Source organism: Solenopsis invicta, chromosome 16, assembly GCF_016802725.1.
Source record: "Solenopsis invicta isolate M01_SB chromosome 16, UNIL_Sinv_3.0, whole genome shotgun sequence".
Lineage (NCBI taxonomy): Eukaryota > Metazoa > Arthropoda > Insecta > Hymenoptera > Formicidae > Solenopsis > Solenopsis invicta.
In genome coordinates, this window is record NC_052679.1 from 1677554 (window position 1) to 1702685 (window position 25132).

Sequence of the window (25132 nt, forward strand, 5' to 3'; positions counted from 1 at the left end):
AAATCTTGACTTTGCATCGTTACACATTTGTTTATTGGGATATTTATTTTATTTTCTTTCGGAAAATATAAAATTTTATCGAAGAAAAGTAAACATAATTAAATCGAATTTTTGTTTTTATTTAATCTTCTTGAGTGAAATATTGAATCATTAAGGTTTTAATATATTTTAAATAAATTTGATTATATAAATTTAATGAACTCGTGATAAATTTATTGATATATAAACTGATGAAATATTTGTAATAAGTAATATTTACTAATGCAATATGTATTTTTCTTTTTTAATGTAATAAAAAATTCGCAAGACACAGAGAATTTAATAAACTTTTGAATACAAATTTTTTTTTATACATACAACTATCTATTTTTTATTGGAAATTATTCAAAGATTATTAATCGAAACATTTCGTGTGTAATAACTCGATATTTCTCATCTTTGATCTCCTCTCGTTCATTGTCTCGTCTCGCTTTTCTTCCTCATTCTCTTTCATGCCTTTCTTTTTCCTCGTTTCTTTTCTATTTCCTTCCCATCCTTTCTTCCCATGCTGCTCTCTTTTTATCGCGAGAATAGTCTGCTAGATTCGATCGTCGCGGAACTAAGCTCGAGCTATGCGTCGTGTCGCGTCGCGTCGACCTCAAAGAGCAAAGAGCGACGTCTCCTTCTCAGGTCTTCAACCCCTAATCGACTATAAGTATAAACCTAGATGAGGGTTACGCATTAAAACTAAAGACTCGTCGATAAATCATGTCGGTCACGGTTTGTCTCGCAAAAAATCTCGTCAATCTACGATCAAAAGTAATTACCTTTGTTACATTATTCAAATTATTATTATCTATAAATTAAGAGACATAATAAATGTTTACGTTAATAATTTGTAACATGTATTACAACAGTCAAGGCCCGGAACAAGTACTAAGGTTTGATATTAATAAAGGCAAAATAGATTGTAATAAAATAAATTTAGATTACACCGTCTTTTATGGTTTAACCCGTAATATTAATTAGGTTATTGTAGATGAAATAGCCGTTTTGGAATTCTGAATTTAAACTTTTATTCGATACACTTTATGTTTAGCTTGTCAATCGAAATGGTCTCTATCCACTTCAATACTTACTTTCTCCAACGTAATACAATGAAAAACGGTCACATTTCATATTTTATCGATAAATGTTGAAGAGCTTGTGATTATTGTACAGAATATTTTAAATGATTAATTAAATATTAATTAATTTGATTTATTTCATTAACACTGGAACCATCGACATTCGATCCTTACTCATACAAAAAGATCAAGCGAATAAATTGTTGAGAAAATAAAGAATATGGTTAGAAACTGTATATTTCATCAATACAAAAGACATAATTATTAAAAAATCAGAGAAATTCAGAATTCTATCTTTTATGTAAAAAGTAGTATGTTTATCTGAAAAATAGAAACGGGGGGTAATATATCTAATATCACGCGTTTCTTCTAGTGTTAAAGGCTTACCTCCATATTTTTAAGCTTAAAATCTTTCCTTAATTTCTACATAAATTGCATATTTGATAAATTACCATAATCAAATATAAAATATCCAAACCAAGATGATGATTACACTGGAAAAAAAAGACTGTTAATAACTACCAAATGTATAGTGAAATAGTATCAATTAAATATTTGGCTAATGTAACCAAAAATAATTTTACTTTTCTAAATATTCAGTAACTCACACCAGATTTGATAATACTTACTAAACATTTAGAAACACAAAATTATTTTTGGTTATATTGACAAAATATTTAATTAATATTATTGCACTATACATTTGTTAATTATAACTAGACTTTTTTTTCAGTGTACAGTCATTCGTTATTTAAGAAATTTCTGTTGAATTAAACAGAAAAAAACTATCAATTAAAGATGAACGAAAAGTTTTAACGGAAAGAAAACGAGAGAGATGAAAGAAACTTAATCGCGTCTCGGATCTTCGCTTTCAGCGCAGTTATCGTGAGTTTATCGAATATAATCTCGTAAGAACTGGTGAAAGAAAAACGGAGGTTGCGATCGATCGTCCTGTCGGAAATCCGAGTTGGTCCTCATTTCCCATCCGTCTAGACGTTATTTCCAAATGACCGATTGCACCGCATTGCCATCTTATTGCGACGGACGTGTACATTAAACTAGTAATTCAGGAAATAAACCGTCAAATTTCTCAAGAGTGTCTAATGACATCGTTTCACGCGTGCAAATTTGTCGCAAATTGGCAATTTGTATTGGCGATTAGAGATCAAATCAATATAAATAAATGCGGAGAGTTTAACGAACAATTGGGAGCCAGCGCTGTAATAAGTAAATTTTATTTTACTGAATAATCATCTACATTTGTACATTTCGCCATATTTTCCCCCATTCTCAAAGCATTACACTAATGTACAGTCAACTTTCTTCATCCCACGATAACCAATGAAATCAACTACATTGAAAAAATATTCACAAAGTTTCAAGGCCGAATGAAATAAACTGTTGTGCGTATCCCTAATTTAAGCTTGCTTTTAATTACTAATATCTTTTTTTATAAACCGTAGCAAGATGTAACAATAACTAACTTTCATTATAGGTTGCCAAAGTTTTATCCGTAACGCAATATCCTCGCCAAAACGTCGGACTTGAAACACAGTTATTGTATATGGTGCTGAAGCACGTTATTATTATTATTATTATTATTATTGACAAGTAATTTAATAGTTTCGATATTCAGAAGCATCTTTAGAATCTCTCCCTTCTCGAACATATTTAGAACTAATAACAAAGATCGTTTCATATTTGTTTGACATTTTTATCGCTCTGAAACTTATTGTTAATATCTTTTAATCTTGATAGTACGAACGATAGAAAGAGATTTCTCAAATATGTATGGGCAAAGTCGATCGGTTCATTAGTTTGTTTAAAGTCATGGGAACCAGTTTGAAGTACACATCGTAGTACAATTTAATCGTATATTTTTAATACTTACACAAATTTTAGCCTAATCAGCGATTCCAGGCTTATACAATATGCAATCTCGGAAAACTCGTTTTTGATCTCTCTTTCCTGTCTCTTTCCTCGAGCCTCTTAAACACCTGTGCCGAAGGCTTTATGTCCATAATAGCTTCATAAGTCTCACAGTCGCTATCTTCGATGTGTACCTAACATTGTATCGTTCAGTCGATCTGCTAAACATCTGCCTCGACTTCCATTTCTTCTTCCGCTAAGCCATAATAATTTGCCAAGCATTCTTCCTCGTGCTCTTCGCCCCATATTGCAAATTCTTCGTTCATGCGCATTTTGGCAATTTTGAAAGTTTGGCAGGAGCTGCTTTTTACAACGAGGTCGATACACTTTACCGGTGTATCTGCCAATTAATGTTGACACTCCGAATAAAAAGTTAAATCTTATTTCTTTCCAGAAAGTGTCGATTGAAACTGCCAAATCTAGCAACGGCCTGCTATGTTGAGAATTTGCTTCTTTTTTCTCTTGGATTGCTTTCTTAGTCGTTGCATCGAAAATGGCACCCGACGAAGCGTGTAGATTTTCCAAAGCGGTATTGTAACTGCTTGGCACTCGGCAATCCTTGACAAAGGTCCATGAATTCGCAGAATAAATTTAGGCCTCCTCTCGAGACACCTAGCAATCGCATTACCATCACTATTCGACAATTTATTTCAAAGACTCCGTTGACTCTCGAGCATGAATCTATAGTTTTCACATCGCAATCGCAAGTCATCGCAATTTTGAAGCCAAGCCCGCGGTTTCCAGTTTCGCCAAACTGCACATCTTTTTTGCACCCCCGACAGATTACCATCTGCGAGATTGCTGCAAAAACGGGAATAAAATTTACGAAACGATAACCGTGACTAGCGTAGGTGACAAACGTATCTTTGTTCGAACGCAATTTTTTTTGCTGATGTCTTAACAAAATTGGTTCTATCGGTGTACATACTGGTTTCCATAAAATTTTCTTTTTTGAGCGAAAGCTGCGTGCGTTGTGTGCTTTGTTAGATCTTGAGTTTTTCCGTTCCATTTTTACCCGATCTTTACGTCCATGCGAGCTGAGATGGCTGAGATTCGAACGAACACTGAATGAAATACACAAGCGATCCCTCTTACGACTTTATAGATATACACACACACAACTGTGTATGTAATTTTCGAAAACTTTTCGATAAAAATTTATAAGTATGTACTTTTAAAAAATGCAAAAAAGTCGTTTTTTTACCCTCAAAACGATAACGACCCCTTATGTGATTCTAGATTTTATTTACCTGTTCCATTTTTAATCAAACTTTTTATTCTATTTTTAATTATGTTAAAAATAAATTGTAATAGGTAATCGTTTTTAATAATGAGCTTAATGAGGAAAAAATATCAAAGTTGTCTTAATAGTACAATAATATTATTTTTCGCCCATAAAACAATTATTAGAACCATAATACTCTGATTTACATAATGATTTACATGGTTGCCCCAGTCTTATCAACTGTAGCTGTAATGTTGAAGTTACAATCTTAATCTAATTGTAATAACCGTATTATCAAATGACAACGACAGCATGCTAGAAATATAATAGAATCTGTTCGTATACAACACATGGTACTGTTGGTGACAGTAACAGAGCAACTCTACATGCATTTTAACAGTTTAAAATGCAGATTGACAGTAGAAATCGAGCACAATCTCTCTGTCGCCAATTTATCATTAGATTAACTTAGGTTAGGTTATATCTGCCGGAAGAACACAAGTTTAATTAGCCTAATGCAAACATAATTGCTGTTAATCTACTGGCGTACTAGACATTTCATTGATTGAGACATGTAAATAATATACGTAAGAAGTATCACAATAACACATAATTTTCTGTGAAAACTTTTTGCGAGTTGAGATCTGCTGCTGTCTATTCCATTGTAGCAGTGCAACTGTATCTTATATATCTCTCAATCATACTATTTGTCTTGCAAACCGTATTAGAGAGACAGCAATATTGTTTGATAGAGGCAACCATAAATGAAGATATTTTAATTGAATGTGTTATTTATCATAAGAATTACTATAATAGAATGTGAGAACCGTATAGATCGGCTATCTTAACAACTGCATTCAATGTAATATAATATCAACTTGAATTCTCATACTTTTCTTTTCCAAACATAGAGAATATTGTTGTAACAACCATAGCAATTTTTTCCGTGTATATATATATATTAATTATAATTCATGACAAAGTAAATTAAATTGAGATTAATTCTCTCAACCGACACACTGGGTGTCGTACACCCGAGCTGCTTACAAAAATGCTTGGCATTCATAAATCATTCGCTCTTTCTCTTTTCTGAATATTACGAATCTATTCTACTTCTCGATTTTTGCACTTATTTAGTCTTCTTCTTGACCTTTTGGCGTATTAATTAAAAAAAATTGTTAAAATTTTATGCATTACGTACCAAGATGTATGTACGCAATTGAAAATGGTCGGGTGACGTAGACCCATGTGCGGCAAAATATCGAATCCAATAGTGTGTCAGCTGAGAGTTAAAAAAAAAAATATATATATATATATAAAAATTCAATTATACAAATACAGCCAAAGTCTCTGTATAAACAATAATAACAAAAATTAAAGATATTTAAACAAAAAGCCCGGCACTGGGCTTTTAAGTGCAATTAATCAATTTATTAAATTCATACGATCATAAGAGGTATGTTTTGACACACCCCTTATAATCGTTTGAATTTAATATTGTGAATTGATTAATTACACATAAACGATTAACTATCTTTAGTTTTTGTTATTCATTTTTATTAATTAATTCTAGGTATGTAATTAATTAAATTATATATTAATCTCAATTTAATTTATTTTATTATGAATCATATATATATTATATACATAAATTTCAATTTAATTTGCCATTAAAAAATGAATCTGGAAGGGGGAATAAAGAACTCGAGAAGGAAGAGAACATTCTATAATTCCGACATGCAGATCTAGCTGGCGCGATCAGGAAGCGACGTGCAGATCGACCGGAAGTTCCGCGTATATACATAGGAGAGCACGTGCGCTAACCGCGGACGTGTAACAGTGTACTGCGCAATTAAGCGCAGCACAATGACGATGAAGTTAATGTCACGGCCATTGCGGAGCGGACGCAGTGTGATCGCAATTGAGCACAATTTACTCGCCGCACCCGCAATAACCGATCGGATGATGTTGGAACGCTTACGGACATGCGTTTTAATTTAACATTCAAGGTATTAACACTAATGCACACCTTTTTTCCGGACTCTTGTTAGATCGTGGGTCGTTCGTATTCATCGTTCATTTTCATCACTTTTACAAGACTAAAAAAATTATCAACTCTTTATTCACTCTTAAATATTCTTCAACATTTCTACAAAGTATTTGTGTGATTTTTGTTTATATTTTTTTAATTGTACATAAATGTTATAATTAATTACAGTCGACAAGATGAGAGAATACAAGTTTTTATATAAAAATTCGATACTCTGAAACAAAAGTAACATAAGAAAAAATAAAAAAATATTTTTATATTTTACCCTCGCTTTATACACTCTATAATTTACAACAGAATTAAAAAATGAAACATTTGAAAGAAAGAAACAATTGAATATTTTACACATAATTTTAAATCAAATTATTTTTTTTTTTACGTCTGTAATTATATTTATAATTTGATGCAGTAATAATTATTTTATCATGTAACTGTCATCACAGATATCAAACACTTTTCTCTCAGTGCGATATCAGACGTGGAACGATTGTGCGAAAAAAATACTCGATATCGCTACCATAATAGAGTACTCGGCAATTAAGATATACGTCCTTACTCATTATCGCACTCGCCGCGATACGAAACTTTCATTCAGAATTCACTCGCTTGTCGCGAGCGTGCTTCTCAAGGTGGCCGCGTAATTATTCCACCTGGCCTATAAAACTCGCGTATCTGCTCGCCACGGTTATCCGCGGTGTGCATCTTGAGAACCGCTGTGAACTACGCGAGGCGTGCGTGTGCCCGCGATTAGCGTTCCGTGAATCGGAATTTAATTAGAGAGTCAAGAGGAAATGAGGAAAGGAAGCGTTTTTCAGATCTTTCTTCCCGCTTATCTATACTCGCCTTAGACATCTCGGTAGTCGATTAGCATGCGATTAACCCGAAGTGTACGTCAAGTATCTATTATTATTATTATTATTATTATTGTGAATAACATTTAAAAAACATGTTTTATTTTGCAATATTAAAATATTTTATTTCTGTCTCCGATTTTTTTAATACTTAAGTCTCTAAATTTTAAATGGTATTTAAATTTAAAATATTAAACCATTTAAAAGTGAAATCATTAAGAGCTTTAAACATTTTTATGTTTCAAATCTAAACACCGTTTAAAATATTTTTAAGTTTTTGGAAACGAAATAAAAATATTTTAATATCTTACAATTAAACTTTTTTTGTATAAACGAATCAAACGTGGCTTAAGTTTGCGATTTTTTTATAGAAAGAGATAGAGACGGATTAAAAAGATGGATTAAATCCGACTTCTCTATTTTTTTATGGTTAAGGATAAATAATCGATTGTAATTCACTTTTCTTACTTACGTCTTATTGCTTAAATCTACAATTTTCAGGGAAGGTTTTTTGAAATGGAGAACCGCATTTGTCCTCATGATAAATAATGTAGATACGACAAAGTTGCAATGTAAATTTCTATATAAAATAACAAATCTGCGGCGCTTAAAACATTTTTCTTAAGAAAAATGAAAAAAAACTCAGTATATACTTGTATATAAAATTATTGTAATTTTTAATCTTATACTTGGTTAATTTTTAAATAATTATACTTAGATTAATTGGATTTATATTTCTGACAAGTAGCTTATTTTCCTGATTATAATGATACAAGTAGGTTAAAACCGATAATCTCGGTGTTACGCTCTGTTCCTTTTTCCTTGAGCTGACATTATATATTAAGAAAGAAAATGCTCGAGTGCACAAAACTGACGCTTAGATGAGTAAAACAAAATATTAAATTAAGTCTCAATAAATTGCATTATTAAATTGTTTGCTTAATAATGGCTCGACCAAATTTATTCTATTGCATTATAATTTCTTCGATAAATTATACATTTGTTTAAATAGTGCCATTAATTTTATTTAAAAAGTTTTCTTTCTGATGTGTGCCAACACTCGTGATATCTTTGACATTGTATCAAGAAATTATCTCACTAAAAAGCATTTCCCATATAGAACACAATTTTTATGCAGCGAGATCCGTCATTAAGATATCCAAAAGCATGTGCCATTACGGCACGATATTATCAGACATAAGATGATTCATAAGTGACATGTAAGAAACATGAATGCTGAATTTCTCGTCTGAATTTAAGGAGAATATTTTTATGAAATTTTTACTTATTTATTTTGTATTTATCGAAACAAATTTATTAATCCATAAAATTCAAATACACAGAGATAAAACGATAAAAAGAAAATGCAGATTAAAGATGTAAAATTACCGTTAAGTTCAGTGTGAATTATAATGAGATAGTTAAAATTTATAGGTAATTTTAGTAAAATTCATTGTCTTCAATATTTTTACAAAAATAGGTTGTATTTATATTTTATTATACGCACTAATGCATAAAATAATTCTTATGCAATTCCCATCAATTGTTACTCTTTAATTGAAAATTTTAATAAAAAATTTATTTGAAGTTTTATTAGTTATTATATATATATATATATATATATATATATATATATATCTAGCTTCCTAATTACTGTATTTTATACCAATTATTATACAGTATTAAAAAATTTTAGAAAGTATGAGTTAATAAAATGTCTTACTCATATTAGTAAAGACTAAAAACTCTTTTTAAACTCTCTTTATATAAAATTTTTTTATTTCTGAAATTTTGTTACCATTTTACCAATTCTTAAAAATTAGTAATTAATTTATCGAGTAAATTATCGTCAGATCATTTGGATCATTTTTGTTTCCGTGCATAACAGTATATTCAATGTGTTTATATCGATGAAAATAAAACTTTTCTTAAACTACTATAAACTTCATGAATGAAACTAGATAATCTCCTTGTTTTTCACTCAATTTGAAGTACACCTCTTATTTTAACAAGTTTCTATCTAGTTCAACGCATCAAGAAAAATAGAAGATTTTTCGCGTTAAATTTCAAAACTAGATAATCTTTTCGTTTTATTTGATTTAAGATAAATCTTATTTTATAGTAGGTCAGTTCTGGAAAAATACCGCGATGCGGTACAACTGAAAGATAAAAAGTCCTTTTTCTCTGCAAAAGTTGTTATATGAACAAGGGATCTCGACGTTCTCTACATTAATCGCGTGAAGCTAATTATTTAAACGAAAAAATTTTTCGCGAAAAACTAAATGCGCCAACGTCTTTTGATTTCAGTACGGACAGCGGCTGGGACAACCCGTTCAGGCCGGATGGCGATCTCTCGCGTGAGGCCGACGAGATCGTCGAGCTGATAAAGGGCGGGAAGCCGATCACGCCGACCCCGGGTCAGAATGCACCGCCGTTACCGGGATGTGACGGCAAATCCGGCGACTCGAGTACCAGTCCGCTCCTCAAAGGAAATTGTCATTCGCCGAGGCCCGGCCAGGAGAACGGCAGCGCGCATGGTGGCACTCCTTCGAAGGCCGGCAATCAGCCTGTCAATGAAAAAGTGAGACGAAGAGGGTACACACATACACACGGCATAGAAAAAAAAAGAACAATCTTGTTGAGAATATTTTTATTTTCTAAATGTTGGATACTGAAATAAAGTTTTATACATATAGCATTAAACAGACATAATTTGCATATGAAGAAATAGTTTTATCAAAAAATATATATTCTCATTATTCAATCAGTTATTATGAGTTGAGAGGAAGAAAATATTACATAGAAAATAATATCTTCAAAGAAAAACTTATACTTTTCTCTACTTGCCATTTAAATTTTATTAAAAATATAAACAAAATGACAAATTTTGTTCAAATTTTTCTAAATCGTGTTTTGAAAAACGCGTGATTTCTTATATTTTGAAAACTTACTTGGTCGACCAACTTAGAGGAATTTTACATACTTTTTCTGGATACTAAAAACTAATATATTAAAAAAATTTTTAAACATAAAAATATTTTATTTTAGTCCCCGTTGTTTAAGTACTTAAAAATATTTTAATTTTAAACGATGTTTACATTTACCAACAAATTAAAGCTATTAAAGATTTTAATTTTAAACGTTTTTTAAACTTAAATCCCATTAAAGACTAATTAAAATTGAAATATTTGTTAATTTAACAGCATTGTGTTTGTGTTTAAAGTTTGGACGTCTTTCGAATTGAATTTGAACATTATTAAGGTATAAAGATCACAGTCAAAACGAAGTAATTTTAGCAGTTGTTTGTAATTATGAAATATGTTCGATTCAGGTAGGCGCATCTCGAACCGCGACGGTGGAAGTCGCGAGGATGACGGCGCAGGGCCCAGGCGATGCGTCACAGGTTGAGCATGTCACCCTGAAGAAGAAGCCTAAGTGCAAGTGCTGCGTGTTGCAGTAATGACCGCGCGACGGAAGCGGCGGGGACGCGCACAAGAGACGGGCCCTCCTCCATTATCCGGAGCGTGACTTTGGCTTCGAAGCTACCTGAAGAAGACACGCGGCTGGGCGACTTCAGGCATCGAGGACGCATCGATGAAGAAGCGGCTCGAAGAGAATGCCGGGAGGCAGCAAGGAAAACGCCGGCATTCCAAACACGCTCGAGGAACCTGACGAACAAGTCCAGATGATGACTTCTTGGAGAAAGACAGAGAGAGAAAAGAGCTTCGTCTTTGAAGAAACGTGGAGCAAAGTATTTGAAAGCAATGTGATCACGGATATAGACGGATATAGAGCACTGTCGGAGTGTTGAAAATCTAAAAAATAAAACGGACATCAAGTCGAACGAATTATAGAAGAGTTTCTTTTAATCGCGTCTTTTAATTACGAAGAAAGGATAACAAGAAGAGATAATCCGATGGAAATGAACGAGAAGAACAAACTTGATCGGAACTTGAAGAATATGAGACAGGAGACTATCGATTCTTGTTTGAGAAGATTGAAATCTCTCTTAAAATGTTCTAAAACGTTAAGATTCAAGTTAATTCTTGCCGTGGAAGATTAAACTCTCACCACAGGCAATCTCCGGCTTTCGAGCGAAGAGGAGTCCACGTGGAGGACGAGACGAGGAACGTCAGTGCGCGAACATTAAACCGCTTTTCGGGACAGTGATATTTTCTGATGTTGTAAGAGACCAGAGTTAGGAAAGAAATGGAAGAAAGAAAAAGAAAAAGAAATATATATATATATATAAATATATATATTATACATACAAAACTATATTGTAGATACAGAATGGTAGCTGTATAGCTTATGCTTTTACTATCGTGGTTAATTATCGTCAGGATTATCGTGATTTCAAGAATGCATCGTGCGCGTAGAGCGTGAAAGGAAAAGAGAGAATGCGTGAGAGAAAGCGCGAATATATGAGAGCGAGAGAAATGGAGGGATAATGAATGATGTGACTATATAGGGGAAAAGAGTGTGCACGACGAAGCATGTAAAGTTTCGCGGAACGTCATTCGTGCGTTAGATCTTGGTGCAAGCAGATACATCGCCGTTTCTGAGGAAGATAACTTGGCAGCTTTGATCAATCTTTCTTTAATGCACTGCGAAGGGTATTTGGCACGTCGAACATCGCCCTATACGGAGGGAGTATGCCATATATCGCGTATTCCGTTGCATCTCCAAAATTCTTAATCAATTTGAATCATCGATTTTAAATGTTCTTTTTTAACAGCGCTTTAATTTTAATCGATCGAGTCATAAAAAAAGTCGTGTTTTATTTTACGATATTGAAATATTTTATTTCTATCTCAATCCTTTAAATACTTACAAATGTTCCGGTTTTAAACAGTTTAGATTTAAAACAGTTAAATGTTTAAAACTGAACTCTTTAACAACTTTAAATATTTTAATGCTTTAAATCTAAACACCATTTACAAATAAAACATTTTTAATATTTAAAAAGCTGAGACAAAAATGAAACGTTTTAATATCTTAAAACACTTGTGTTTTGAAAATTATAATTTAGAAATTAGCTAATAAGTCGTCTGTGTAATCGAAAAAAGTACGCGGTTTTTGGCACACTCTGTACAGTAGGTAGACGTTTATTTCACTAAACGTATTAAAGAGTTTCGCAGGTAAAATTCTTCTGTTCTTCTTCTATCTATTTATCTACCATTTTAGACACAATTCTATTGTCTAAAAAATGATTATTTTTTGATAATAAATTATAATTAAATGGAGAAGCAAGCAGAATCTTCTTGCTGGATAATTTTTTATATATGATTTTATATATATTTTCTTCAAACTGTGCGCCATTACTTTCGGTCTCGAAATAGTTCTAAATTGAAACAGAATAATAATATCACAGTATTCAATTTAATAACGCTGATGCTAATAAGCATCTTTTAAATACTGTAACGAATTTGTCATTCTTCTATTCTTTTACTTATCTCTGTTTTACTTCCTGAAAATTTGTATTTTAAAATTTTTATATAGGTGTAATAACACAGACCTTCATATTTATGAAGGTTAATAATAGGATAGGGTCGGACATCCCTCTCCCGTAATAAAAAGGCATAATGAGGCATAAGTGGATGATCAAACAGGAAATGGTCTCAAATGCTGAAAAGCAATATAGTTAATAATATTGATCAGCAGAGAAGGCATTGGTTACATTGGCTACGTTCTGAAAACATAAAGTTTAAATAATCGACTTCTTAAAAATGCATTCGATCCATAGAAACACGTAAAAATATTAAAAATTGTTAATCAATTAACCATTGTGTTTTGACTATTGTGTAATAAACATTGATGAAGATTTCTGTAAAATTAGCAGTCATGATGGATACAATAATGTTAACCACAATAGATGTTGTAAGTGGAATATCCCTGCAAATTCAATTAATGTTGCTTATCGATCGTGACTATAGATTTTGGATTTTATTGTAAATTTTATCACAATTTTATTTTGAATCAATTTTAAAACGAGTTTTTTTGCAATTATTATTTTCTGAAATACTTTGATGCTGCTCCCACAACCAGTGTGCAACGATAAGGCAGCTATTAATAATGTTCCTAATTGTTTTACCTGCGAAACTCCAAAGAAAGAGAATTATTATTGCGTGCGGGTATAAATAGCGTTAAACGCTATTGCTCCTAAAAAGTTCAAGTCCTAAGGATCTTTACGCGTGTCTTTTTTGTCGAGCGTCGTTCGAATCGATTGTTGGTTGCCCTCGAATCGGCAAATCCGCCCTGAGTTTTGTCCGCCACAACACGAAATTAATCCCGAAATCCTTTTTTTATAGCAATCGATGTACACGAGATTTTTTATTGTAACAAATTGTGCGAAGTGTATTCGACTTTATTGCATCTTTTAGTGGAAAATTGGAAGGAGAGAAAGTGAAAAGAAGATTTGTTCTTCTTTGCGGTCAATCATGGTGAACAGAATCGCGCCTTTTTGAACATGTCGAGGATTCGAGCTTGAGGCCTCGTCATGTTTGACCGAGTACCTAAGTGCATTTCGTTAATTATTATCATGAGTGTCGCCAGAATTTTTCATATAGGGGCACACATATGCAGATACTCTTGGCTGTTTTTTAAATATAAAGTTTTATTGTCAAGATTGTATATATATGTGCGTTTTTTATTATTGAATTGAAAGGAATTTTGAAGTTTCTTTCATCAGTTTACAGCATTAACCCCTTGCCTCTCTTATAATATTGTAAATTATATGTGCAAGTTTTCAAAAACCTTATTTTTTTATTATATTTTTTTTGTTTTATTATATTATAAAGTTCATTATATTATTAAGTTATACAAAAATATATTTAAAAAAAATAATTTTTAAGTTTGTTTTATCACGATACTATTGACAATTGACAAAAGGAGATTACGCGAACGATCTTATTTCTAATCATAAATACAAATTAAATCATTAGGCAAAGGGTTAACAGTGTTATACACTCAAAAAAGAAGTATTTAATTTTAAAATATAAAAATATTTTATTTCTCTCTTTTTCTTTATTTTTGTTTTTTAAATACTTGCAAATGCTTTAGTTTTAAATCTAAACAGCGTTTAGATTTAAATAAGCTTTTACAGCTTTTAATGTTTTAAATCTAAACATCATTTAAAACTAAAATATTATTAAGTATCCAAAAAAATAAAAACGGAAATAAAACATTTTTTTTATATCTTAAAAATAAACTTTTTTTTTCGAATGTAATTTGAATTTAAAAAGTTTAATTAAATCCGCTTTCTCGAACGTGCCTCTTTCGCACTTTTCCCGCGACACCCATGATTTTTATGTACCTGCGTTAATAAGTTCCGTGTTCGATCAAAGCGAGCTGGGACAAGACAAATCATTAAAATCTTACGATCACAATTAGCCTTAAATTACATAAGACTTACATTCTAGAACAATCGGTTCCAAATTAATCGATATTAATCTGTTACAACGTACAATTCGATTAATACTTTATTAAGCCCAGCTTACTCTAATCGACGATGAAACGGAAGTACGCGAGGCGCCAGGAAAAAGGAACCGGTGTTTGGACAGTGTTGAAGATACTATTTTCTTAATTAACGAACCGCCCGAAGGATTCCGGCGCCAGCCTGCTTTCGTGGTGGCGATTTTTAATGGAAGAAAACAATTTATTGTACGAACTAGTCGAAGGTATCGGGAGATGTTAACTCTTCGTGGCGGCAATCCCATAAAATGTCTTTTGTATTATAATTGTTTTAAAGTCTTAGTTGCGCATATACATAATATACAAGAAATGATCATGAGAGAGAGAGAGAGAGTGAGAGAATACAGCGTTGCGTGTGAAACGCGACTCAAAATCCTTTTAATTTTTAATTGTAAAATATGCCCCTGTCTACACACGATCACTTAAAAAAGAAATGTTTAATTTTAAGATGTTAAAATATCTTATTTTTATCTTCGTTTTTTAAATAATTAAAAATCTTTCAGCTTTTGGTGTTTATATAAACACTAAATTGTTTCAAACTGAAATGTGTACTAGCTTTAAACCTTTTAATGTTTCAAATTTAAACACCATTTAAAACTCAAACATTTTTAAATATTTAAAAAATGGACGAAAACATTTTCATATCTTAAAATTAAATACTCCTTTTTTGAGTGATATCAATAATTTATACTGATAATTCGATTTTAAGTCCCGTTAGAAAGTAGCGACGAGCATATGCGATGAAGTACGTCTTTACTTTTCTTATTCTTTTATCTGTTCTGACGAAATATGCTCTTTCGCAGAAAGTTGCGTTAATCCTCGCGAAAGGATCCGTAAAGGCTTCAATGGATCCGAAGATATTCAATATTTCGCGTGCCGCGAAGAGCCGCAGTCGAACGCAAGCGAGAGGAATCCGTAACGCGCATACCTACACACAAGAACCTCTTAACGTCTGTTCCCACGCAAAATGTTGACTCTGCTGAGCTTACAGATATTAAACAAATATTAAATGTCTTGTTAAAAAAAAAGAAACAAAATGACTTGTGAAAAATGTATTTACTGTATCACACGTGGCCTACGAAGATGGATTCGGAATATCGTGAATATTAAGCGCAATTAAAACTGAAGTTCAACACTTGTGGATGAAAAAATATATATAACTTTGCGTCTGAAAATAACTTGAATGAAAATTAATTCATGAATTAGAATTATTTTTGCTTTTTGGTTAAGCGTAAACACTCAAAAAGTTTAATTTTAAGATATGAAAATGTTTTATTTTTGTTTCCATTTTTTTTTTAATATTTTAGCTTTAAGTAGTGTTTAAAACATTTGAAATTAAAATCTTTAACAATCTTAAACGTTCTGATATTTTAAATCAGAGCACTATTTGAAACAATTAAAACTAAAACATTTTTATTAAGTATTTAAAAAACTGAGATAGAAATAAAAAATTTTAATATCATAAAATTAAACACTTTTTTTAAGTGAAGTTTACAAATTTGCCTTTGGATCTATTCTCGTAGGTCGACGGCTTCCTAATGAAATGCCCGTCCATTCCTCATGGTACCTTACACGATCCCAAAAAATACAAATAATAAATTACAAATTTGAGACGAAATGTAAACTCGACGAGAGATAAGTTTATAAAAAGCAGCTATTACTCTGTCATTAATTATTAAATAGCAATGCGTCGATTGTAGTATCAGCATTGTATAAGACATTTATTGAGTATACGAAATAATTTAAAATACATCATCTATCAAAGTTAGGATGACTTAATAATAATCAATGGCCACTCTCGCCTGTAAATATCATGCGTTGACGAATCGCTTTCTACCGGACGAAGGAATCTTCTTAATACTTAAGAAGTTTCATATTTTGGCTTAGGAAAGAAATTAAAACTCATAAATTGGAACTCTTAGCGTACGAATTTTAACTTGATTCAAAATTGAGCTCTCCATTAAAGAAAAAAGTTTGTAACTTGATTAGATTTTTTAATTAAATCTTATCAGTTAATGTAAATATTTCTAAAATATTTATTAAAATACTCATTTACCATAATATTTATGATAAATATTTTTATGATGTCTATGAGAATGTCTATGATCTATTGAATTTAATCAAACTAAGGTCACAAAAATATTTATGATAATTACTTTAAAAAATATTCAAATTATTATAAATATTTTGTAATTTTTTTATAAATATTGTGCTGTCTAGGTACATATAAGTAATTGGAATTAAACTTACAAAAAATATAATGGCATACCTTTTCGAACAATGCGTGACGTAAAAATTAACGTCGTTAATTAAATCGTTAAATGCCGCAGATTTATCATTTTCCGCCGCTTTTCTCATGTCAACACAGCCAACGCATTTATTGCATATCCAATCGTGACTCGCGAACTTTTTGTCGCAATGATCCGAGGAGGCATATATCAAATGACGAAATTGTTAAGTCAGCTGATGGGATTATGTTAATCGATGTAGCAAATACACAGGGTAACGATGTGTCCTTCCGTAATCCAGGCTCGACCCAGATTTGCACCGGGGATGTGTTTCACCGCGGACAGTAAACGGCTCGATACTTGGCGCATCGCCAATGATTGATTTGCCAGGGGTGCAATGACCTCCTTACATTTTCCATCACCAAGTTTTCTTGCCATCCAGATTTATCCAGGAAAAATCGCCATCGGAAAAAAGATATTTTTCATTATTAATACTTTTTAAATTTTAAATTGATCCTTTGTTGTTATTATTAACGGCAAATGTTAATTTTATGTCCTAACGCTCTTTGATCTCGCCATCCGTTTTCAATTCAAAGATGACTTTTCGCAAAAATTTGTCCATAAATGGATAATGGTTTTATTTACAGACAGGATTTATAAGAATACTGATTAAAAATAATAAAAAGTATCGTTTGCATAATACAACTTGCATTTATTACAATGTTGCAAAGGAGATAAATCTATTTTAGTGATTGATAATATCTTTGGCTCTACATTATGTGACGATAAAAAAACTATATAATAAAATACAAATATATTTATTATTATTATTATTATTATTATTATTATTATATATAATACATGTTTCTCGCATATATGTTTTTTGCATATATATAATTTTCTTCTTTTATATATAATTTCTGTCTATACATAAATATAATAAATAAAATAATTAGAAAAATATCTGTTACTATATTTATAAAATATACTATAACTGAAATTACAAATACACTATATTTTACATATACTTACATTTATAATTTTATACATTATTATACATAATTATTCAACAAACCACGAATATAACATAAACATAAAATCATTACATTTACGTATCTATGTTATATAGCAATTGCATTTATATACTCGTATGTTTACCAAAATCATTTCTTTTCTTCATTTTTAAAATTCTTAATCATCTTTCTCGTGTGATAATAACTATAGAAAACTGTGATTCCGTTGTACTAATTAGCGTTAAATGAACGTCGTCATGGTTTATCAACATCATTATCGGTTAGCAGGGAGTTGGTTGCTTATTTAGGATCGATACACGAAAGTGTGTCATCTATAATCGCGGTTTTGCGGTATTCACGTCGTGCGCGTGCCCCAGTGCACGCCGTTGCTTGATCGTTTCATTCACGATCCCCTCGATCATCTTCCTTGACGATGCACTTGAAGCACCGTAACGACATGTTAAAAATAACAACAAGCGCGTGCGCAGCGGTTATTAGACCACACAAAGAGCTATAGCAGCCAAAGAGTAGGCCGACACACACACACACACACACACACGCACAATTTCTAAATAACAACAATTTATTTTATTTGTTTTATTTATTTGCTCCTTCGAATTATGGTTCACGTGATTTCAAGCTTACAGTTAGATTAGAGATAAAAAAAGTTGGTAGATGTTATTGCGATGAACAATACGTACCTTAGATATATTCTCTCATTTTTCGAAAGAGGATGAGAGAAAAGGAATTTCATTACAATACATCATAATAATCATTAGAATTTTGATAAGATTCTATTCTCCAAATTAGCTAATATGACTTTATTATTAATCATTATTCGTTAATTCAATACATTTACACTCAATATAGAAATGTTTAATTTTAAAATATTAAAACATTTTACTTCTGTTTGAGTTTTATAAATACTTAAAAAATTTTATTTAAACATTTGAAATCTAACAATTTGCAACTACAACAATATTTAATATTTAAAAAACGAAAGAAAAACAAAACGTTTTAATATCTTATAAATTTAAACATTTTAACTTATATAACACGGAGGATAAAATCATCAAAATCCTAACATCTAACGTAGTAGCACTACATATACTATGATATAATGATACTATGACTATAAAATTTCTTTGTATTTTTTCCCCATGTTATAACTTGAAGAAAATGTAAAATTCCTAATTACTAATAAACTTGTGAAGCACTCGTATCGTTGTTAAACACAATAATATAAGAAGACCCGGTTCGGGTCACCACTTTTTTTTCAAATTACAATGTATAATTCTTACACAAAATAATTCTTACACAAAATACAATAATAATGAATCAAACGGGTTTATACATATTTTATATTTATTTTCCATTTAAAAAAACGTATACATTTTCTTTTATGTATTCATTGCTTTGAAAATTCTTTTTCTGATGTCTATTTAAGATAAAATTATGTAAAAATTTTTACATCTGGAAACAAAAGATAATTACGAAAAAATTAATTGGTGGATTGACACTCGGAAAGAATTAAATAATGGTTTGATACTAGGAAATAAATTGCTTGGTGAATTGACACTCGAAAAAAATTAATTTCTTACAGTAACAACTATTATAAACCAACCCTAAGCTTCTTCTTCTTCTCAACGTTAATGGTACCCGTCCCCAGTGTCAACGTGGCGGGGACGATTTGACCATAGTAACCAAGGTATTTTTATCTTGCTTTCAGTAGTTATATAGGAAACAAAAAGACTTAAATAGGAATACGAGATATGCTTGCACAAAAAATAAAGAGGATTGCATCAGCAATCCTGACCGCGCTTTTTCACTCTATTACAAACACGCTTACTGGTACACGGCCAACCAGCGAATCCATCACCAACCCTAAGCTGAATTGCACAATGAAGAGCACAGGCAATAAGAACAGGGAATAACAACAGGCAATAGATTTCGCAACTTCTAATTTGTAGATATTTTTCGCGGCTGCTGATTGGTTGAAATCTATTGCCTGTTGTTGTTCCCTGTTCCTATTGCCTATGCTTTTCGTTGTACATTCAGCTTAAAGATTGGTTTATGCAGGCTCTAACCGCTACCTTATGCTGGAATTTGTAAGAAATTGTCCAATCATAGTCGATTATTCTTCTGTAAATCAATTATGATTGGTCAATTTTTTACAGACTTTGGCATAAGTCCCGGTTTACAATAAATGTTGTAAGCTTTAAGCTGTAAGAAATTGACCAACCATGATCGATTATTCTTTTCATATTCCACTGTGATTGGTCAATTTCTTCCAACCTTAAGGGTTAGTTTATAATAGCCGTTACCGTAAGAAATTCACCAATCATAGTCGACTATTCTTCTATAAATTGACTATGATTGGCCAATTTTTTACGGTTACGGCTATTATAAATCAACTTTTAATAGGAAAAAGGCCGGCATGGCGCCTTTCAGGTTCCTTCATCAACATACAAAATAGATTGCTGATGACCGTGGTGGAAATAGAAAGACAGATAGAGTGAGAGGCAGATAATGTGGAACGTTTGTTCTATGTTTATTAAGCCTGAATGATTACTGTTATATGTCGATGGGTTCCTTTCTTCGCTACGTTCAAAAATTCTACTCGTCTGATAGAGTAACTTTAAGTAACCAATCAGGATAAAGAAATCTTGCGTTTTTTTTAAATTTCTTTATCCTGATTGGTTACTTATAGCGTTTCTGAGTGCAGTGGGTTTTATCCAGGTTTGACTCCATTTGCCGGAAACGTCTAATTAGAACGGACGATTGGACGTTCTAATTCGATGATTCCGGCAAATGGCGTCAAACATAGATTAAAATCCACTGCACTCGAAAACGCTATTAAAAGTTATAGCGTATTCGATTTGCTGACTCTACCCGACTTCGAGTCAATGTCTGTTCTTTTTAGTTGCATTTTTTGCACAATTTGTCTTTTCTTTTGTAACTAAAAAGAACAGACATTGACTCAAAGTCGGGTAGAGTCAGCAAATCGGATACGCTATTACTCTACCCGACGAGTAGAATTTTCGAACGCAGCCCTGACGGAACACAGCGTAGTTTGTTACAGTGCTATCAACCTTATGATTAAAAAGATTATTTTCAATAGAATTTTTAATAAAATTTTCAATAGAATGGAATATACCTTAATGACTGGCCCTCTGTTAACGTCGCTCTTTACATGAAAACGTGACACGCAATTCCGCAATTCTGAATTCATCTCATCTGATCTCATCTATACACTTGTGTTATATGCTTATATTAGATGTTTGTATGCGCCTTGATAGATGGCGCGCATTGACAAACACATTCTCAATTCTCATAGCGTGTAATATGCGATATCGTGTGATATCGTGTCTCAAACGAGAGACGAAGCGAAAAGTGACATTTATCTTTTTTTGAAGAAGATTGCTGGAGATGCTGGAGAAACGATTGCAAAATCTTTAACAGCAACCTGTGCTGGTATGAATTTCATACCAAGAGATACATTATTAATCCGTATAGCAAGCTTCTAAACTTAAATGCTATGTATTAGGTTGGAGTAATTTAACGGGATGTCACTTGACGAACATAACATTGTATTCTTTAATTTATATGTGATTTGTGTTGAAATGTAGTTTAAGCAGACGCAATCGCTCGAACACAGTGATATCCAACATTTTTGTGAAAGATGGCTCTATTGTGTATAAAAAAAAATTTTGTATTTTGTACCTAAAATCAACTTTTCCAGTTGCTAAAGATTATGTTATCAGAATAACGTGATAATTTATGTCATTATAAAGGCAACTTGACATTAAGAAATCGAGATAGGACATCAAAATACACGAATAATAAAACATTGTATGGAATCTTGAAAGAATAAATGTATCTGCCAGCTAAATACAAAGCATATGTGCTAGTGTCAGGCTAATGTCGAGCCTATATTATATTGGCACAAAGGTATTATTTTTAATATTTATCCATATATGTTTGTCATTGTTAATGAATTATTGATTTCGAATTTGAACAAGAAATTTGTTGTTAAAAAAATGTTAAAGAAGGATACTACATGTATGTGTGTATCTATATACGTGCATATATGCAAGTGCATATGGGTATGTATATATTATCCTTAGTTCATACTTTTTTTTAATATTTATAAAAATACTGTATGTGTGGACACATGAATTTTTAAGCAGAAAACTTAAAAATCTCTCTTATAACTTTCAACTTTTCTCGTTTTAACTTTAATCGACATATAAGAAATCAAAATGTATAGTTTTTTATTTTATTTGGTTGTATAGTAATTAGGTTTATGAGTTCCTTATAAGAGGTCATATATATGTATATATATATTAATAAGTTTATGTATTTATTTATTAGGAATATTAAAACATTAATAGTCAACTTTAGTCTGTGGATTACAAAGTTTCCAAAGATGTTTTCATCAGGCCTTAACTGTAATCTCTCATTCCCCAGTTGTTTGGGTTATCCGCAAGATAGTGAGGAATTGATCCCAAAAATGGCACGTGAGCCAATCATTCTTAATGTTTACGATATGGTAAGTCTAATATATCATAAATAAAATAAATATTATTATGAATTGCTTTTTACTATTGATAGATAGTAAATGATAGTTTTTATAAATTTAGTTGTGGTTAATAAAAATCTTTTATAAATAGCAAACTTTATTTAATTTTGAAAAATAAATCAAAAGATGTTATTTTTCATTACAATCTTGATATAGTTTAATTTAGTAAATGTTATGTATTGTAGTATTGGATAAATGAATATACTACACCTATTGGTCTTGGGGTATTTCATTCTGGAGTGGAAATATATGGAACAGGTATGTATTTAAGAAATTGAATATGAAAAAATCAAATGTTAATATATTTCTGCTATAGAATATGCATATGGTGGTCATGCTCAACCAAAAAGTGGCATTTTTGAAATCACCCCAAGAGTAGCTGAAGAATTGGGTGAACAATTTAGATATAGGTAAAATTTGTACATTTATTATATATATAAGCATAGCATTCTTTCAGGTATTATAAAAAATAAGTGCAATTTTTTTATTTTTAGACAATCTGTTCATATTGGATATACAGATTTCACAGAAGAAGATGTTTCAAGAATTATTACGGAATTAGGGAAAGATTTTCGAGGAGACCGTTATCATTTGATGAACAAAAATTGTAATCACTTTAGCAGTCAGTTCACGTTGGTGCGTTGCCTTCTTCTTGTTATATAATGAGCAAATTATATAAAAAATCTAATGAAAATTGCTGTATTTCAGATTTTATGTGGACAGGAAATACCTGGTTGGGTAAATCGTCTGGCATATTTCAGTTCATGCGTACCGTTCCTCCAACGTTGTTTGCCAAAGGAATGGCTAACACCCGACGCTTTACAACATTCTCTAAGTCAAATCAGTCATCACGAAAGTACACCACCATCGGATACTTCCTTGTAACATTTGGCTAACGCTCTGGAAATGCACGGTCTAAAATGCCGTAGAAGTTATACATTTTAGATAATTAAACATTGTGAAAAGTAATGTTAATTAGGACTGACTATATTGCCAAGATTAAAAAACCTGAGAAACTAAACCGTCAAGACAAGGTACAAATTTGATATTGTACACTTGAATGCGACTGCTGACAATTAGTACCGAAAAAATTGCCTTTGCCGCAACATGTTGTTTCCTAAGACGGCGATCCACAAGGTCGCATGTGTTCTTTGTTGAATAATACAGAATATTAATCAAGATATAATAGTTACATAATGAAAATAGCTAATTATGCATAAATTGAAACCATATAAATTTAACGAGCAGAAAACTCATTTGCCAATAAAAAAAGAAACTTGTTATATTAGCAAGACGTATATTGAAATTTTTTTTATAAAGATTCTATTATTTCTTGTGCTTGTAAAACTATAAAGCAGTATGTTTTAAAGTTCTAAAAGAATAATGCATGCACATCACAGAGATAAGTATATGTTATATAAACATATGTATATGTCTGTATGTATATATATGTATATATACATATATATATAAGGCATTTATTGTATGCAAATGGTTTAAATATTTAGTGATCTAATTGCTTTCTACAATTAACTTAATAAATCCATACACGCACATACTCGCACTTACACAGATACATAAAGACAAGCTTCCATATTCTTAATACTATATATATTATTTTTAATCAGCTGAATCTCCATATAAATTTGATTTTTATCGCTTCTCTTTGATTCGTTACTCTAGGTTGATTGTACAAACGTAGTATTTTTATTCTAGATACATACAGCAAGCCAAATACGAACAAAAAGTAAGAAATTAATTAAAAATAGGGAATTGCTTTCTTAATGAGGAAAAAATACAAAAACTTGAGTATAATTAATTTATAAGATACATAAACAAAAATATCTTTAATGAAATTTCAAGCATTGGTTGTAAATTTTTTTTTGTCATACAAGTAAAATTTTTAATTTTATTTTCTACAAAATATGTCGAAACAAACAAGTTAAATAACGTCAATGCAATAGAGAAAGAAGAAAGACTTTTTTTATTAATTTGAAATTGATCTTTTACTAAGAAAAATTTAAAGGTAAAAATAAGTTTTTAAATTATTAATCAACTTTCGAAGAAATTTTTTTCTTGCATTATACGTCGAAATATATTATACATGTAATAGAATCTCCGCCTATAATTCAATATAATGGTTATAACAGGGGAAAGCTTTAATAATATTTTTCATTGCTTAGAATAAACAGTCATAGCGTTGATGTTAATACAAATAAGCTTTCGGAAATCTTGTCTTATGTAATAAAAATGTCTCGTCTTTGCAAAATATTTTTATATTTTGTTTGTCATTTTGTCTCACACACATACACACACACACACACACACACACATACACACACATTAAGATTAAGATTGCTATTGTAAAAAAGGAGAGAGAGAGAGAGAGAGAGAGAAACTGATTCTTTTTTCTTCTTGTGGTTTATAATATCTGTTATACAATATAAACATTAGAGGTGTGCGAATAGCTCGAATAGCTGGAAAATTTTGAATTATCCATCTTATTTTGTTTTATTTATATATCTTAGCGCAACCAATCTTGTATCAGCGCGTATCAATTCTCATGCTCAATATTGTCAAGTTTCAAAACTTTACTATTTCTAGATCTTATAAACTATTAACAACTTACAGCTATTATACAACTATTATAAGCTATTCAAAATTTGTGTACACAA

General features: G+C 31.1%; 2 protein-coding genes across 6 annotated transcripts in view; both read left to right on the plus strand.

Annotated features, from left to right (window-relative positions):
- The window catches only part of LOC105196117, a 116380-nt gene extending 100706 nt beyond the window's left edge, over positions 1 to 15674 (plus strand). For all 4 annotated transcript variants that reach the window (XM_026131992.2, XM_026131991.2, XM_039458440.1 and 1 more), the window contains 2 exons: positions 9469 to 9742; positions 10493 to 15674. In XM_026131992.2, the coding sequence (XP_025987777.1) occupies positions 9469 to 9742; positions 10493 to 10621 (403 nt within the window). In that variant the 3' untranslated portion in view covers positions 10622 to 15674. The remainder of the gene's footprint in view (positions 1 to 9468; positions 9743 to 10492) is intronic.
- A 5487-nt stretch (positions 15675 to 21161) lies between these two features.
- LOC105196092 (deubiquitinase DESI2) lies at positions 21162 to 24728 on the plus strand. Of its 2 annotated transcripts, none has more exons than XM_011161836.3 (6): positions 21162 to 21349; positions 22250 to 22427; positions 22643 to 22715; positions 22774 to 22867; positions 22952 to 23093; positions 23166 to 24728. In XM_011161836.3, exons 2-6 carry the CDS (start codon positions 22305 to 22307, stop codon positions 23340 to 23342), a joined length of 609 nt encoding a protein of 202 aa, XP_011160138.1. In that variant the 5' UTR covers positions 21162 to 21349; positions 22250 to 22304; the 3' UTR covers positions 23343 to 24728. The 2 variants fall into 2 exon arrangements, with proteins under 2 accessions (XP_011160138.1, XP_039314390.1); XM_039458456.1 differs by having other exon boundaries at positions 21190 to 21826.
- The last annotated feature ends 404 nt before the right edge of the window (positions 24729 to 25132 follow it).

Excerpts from the sequence above, each read along its gene's own strand:
- LOC105196092 (XM_011161836.3), top strand. The coding sequence starts at position 22,305 with ATGTTTTCATCAGGCCTTAACTGTAATCTCTCATTCCCCAGTTGTTTG. Across the intron at positions 22,428-22,642 it reads TTCTTAATGTTTACGATATG|TATTGGATAAATGAATATAC; the intron begins GTAAGTCTAATA and ends TATGTATTGTAG. Across the intron at positions 22,868-22,951 it reads GGTGAACAATTTAGATATAG|ACAATCTGTTCATATTGGAT; the intron begins GTAAAATTTGTA and ends TTTTATTTTTAG.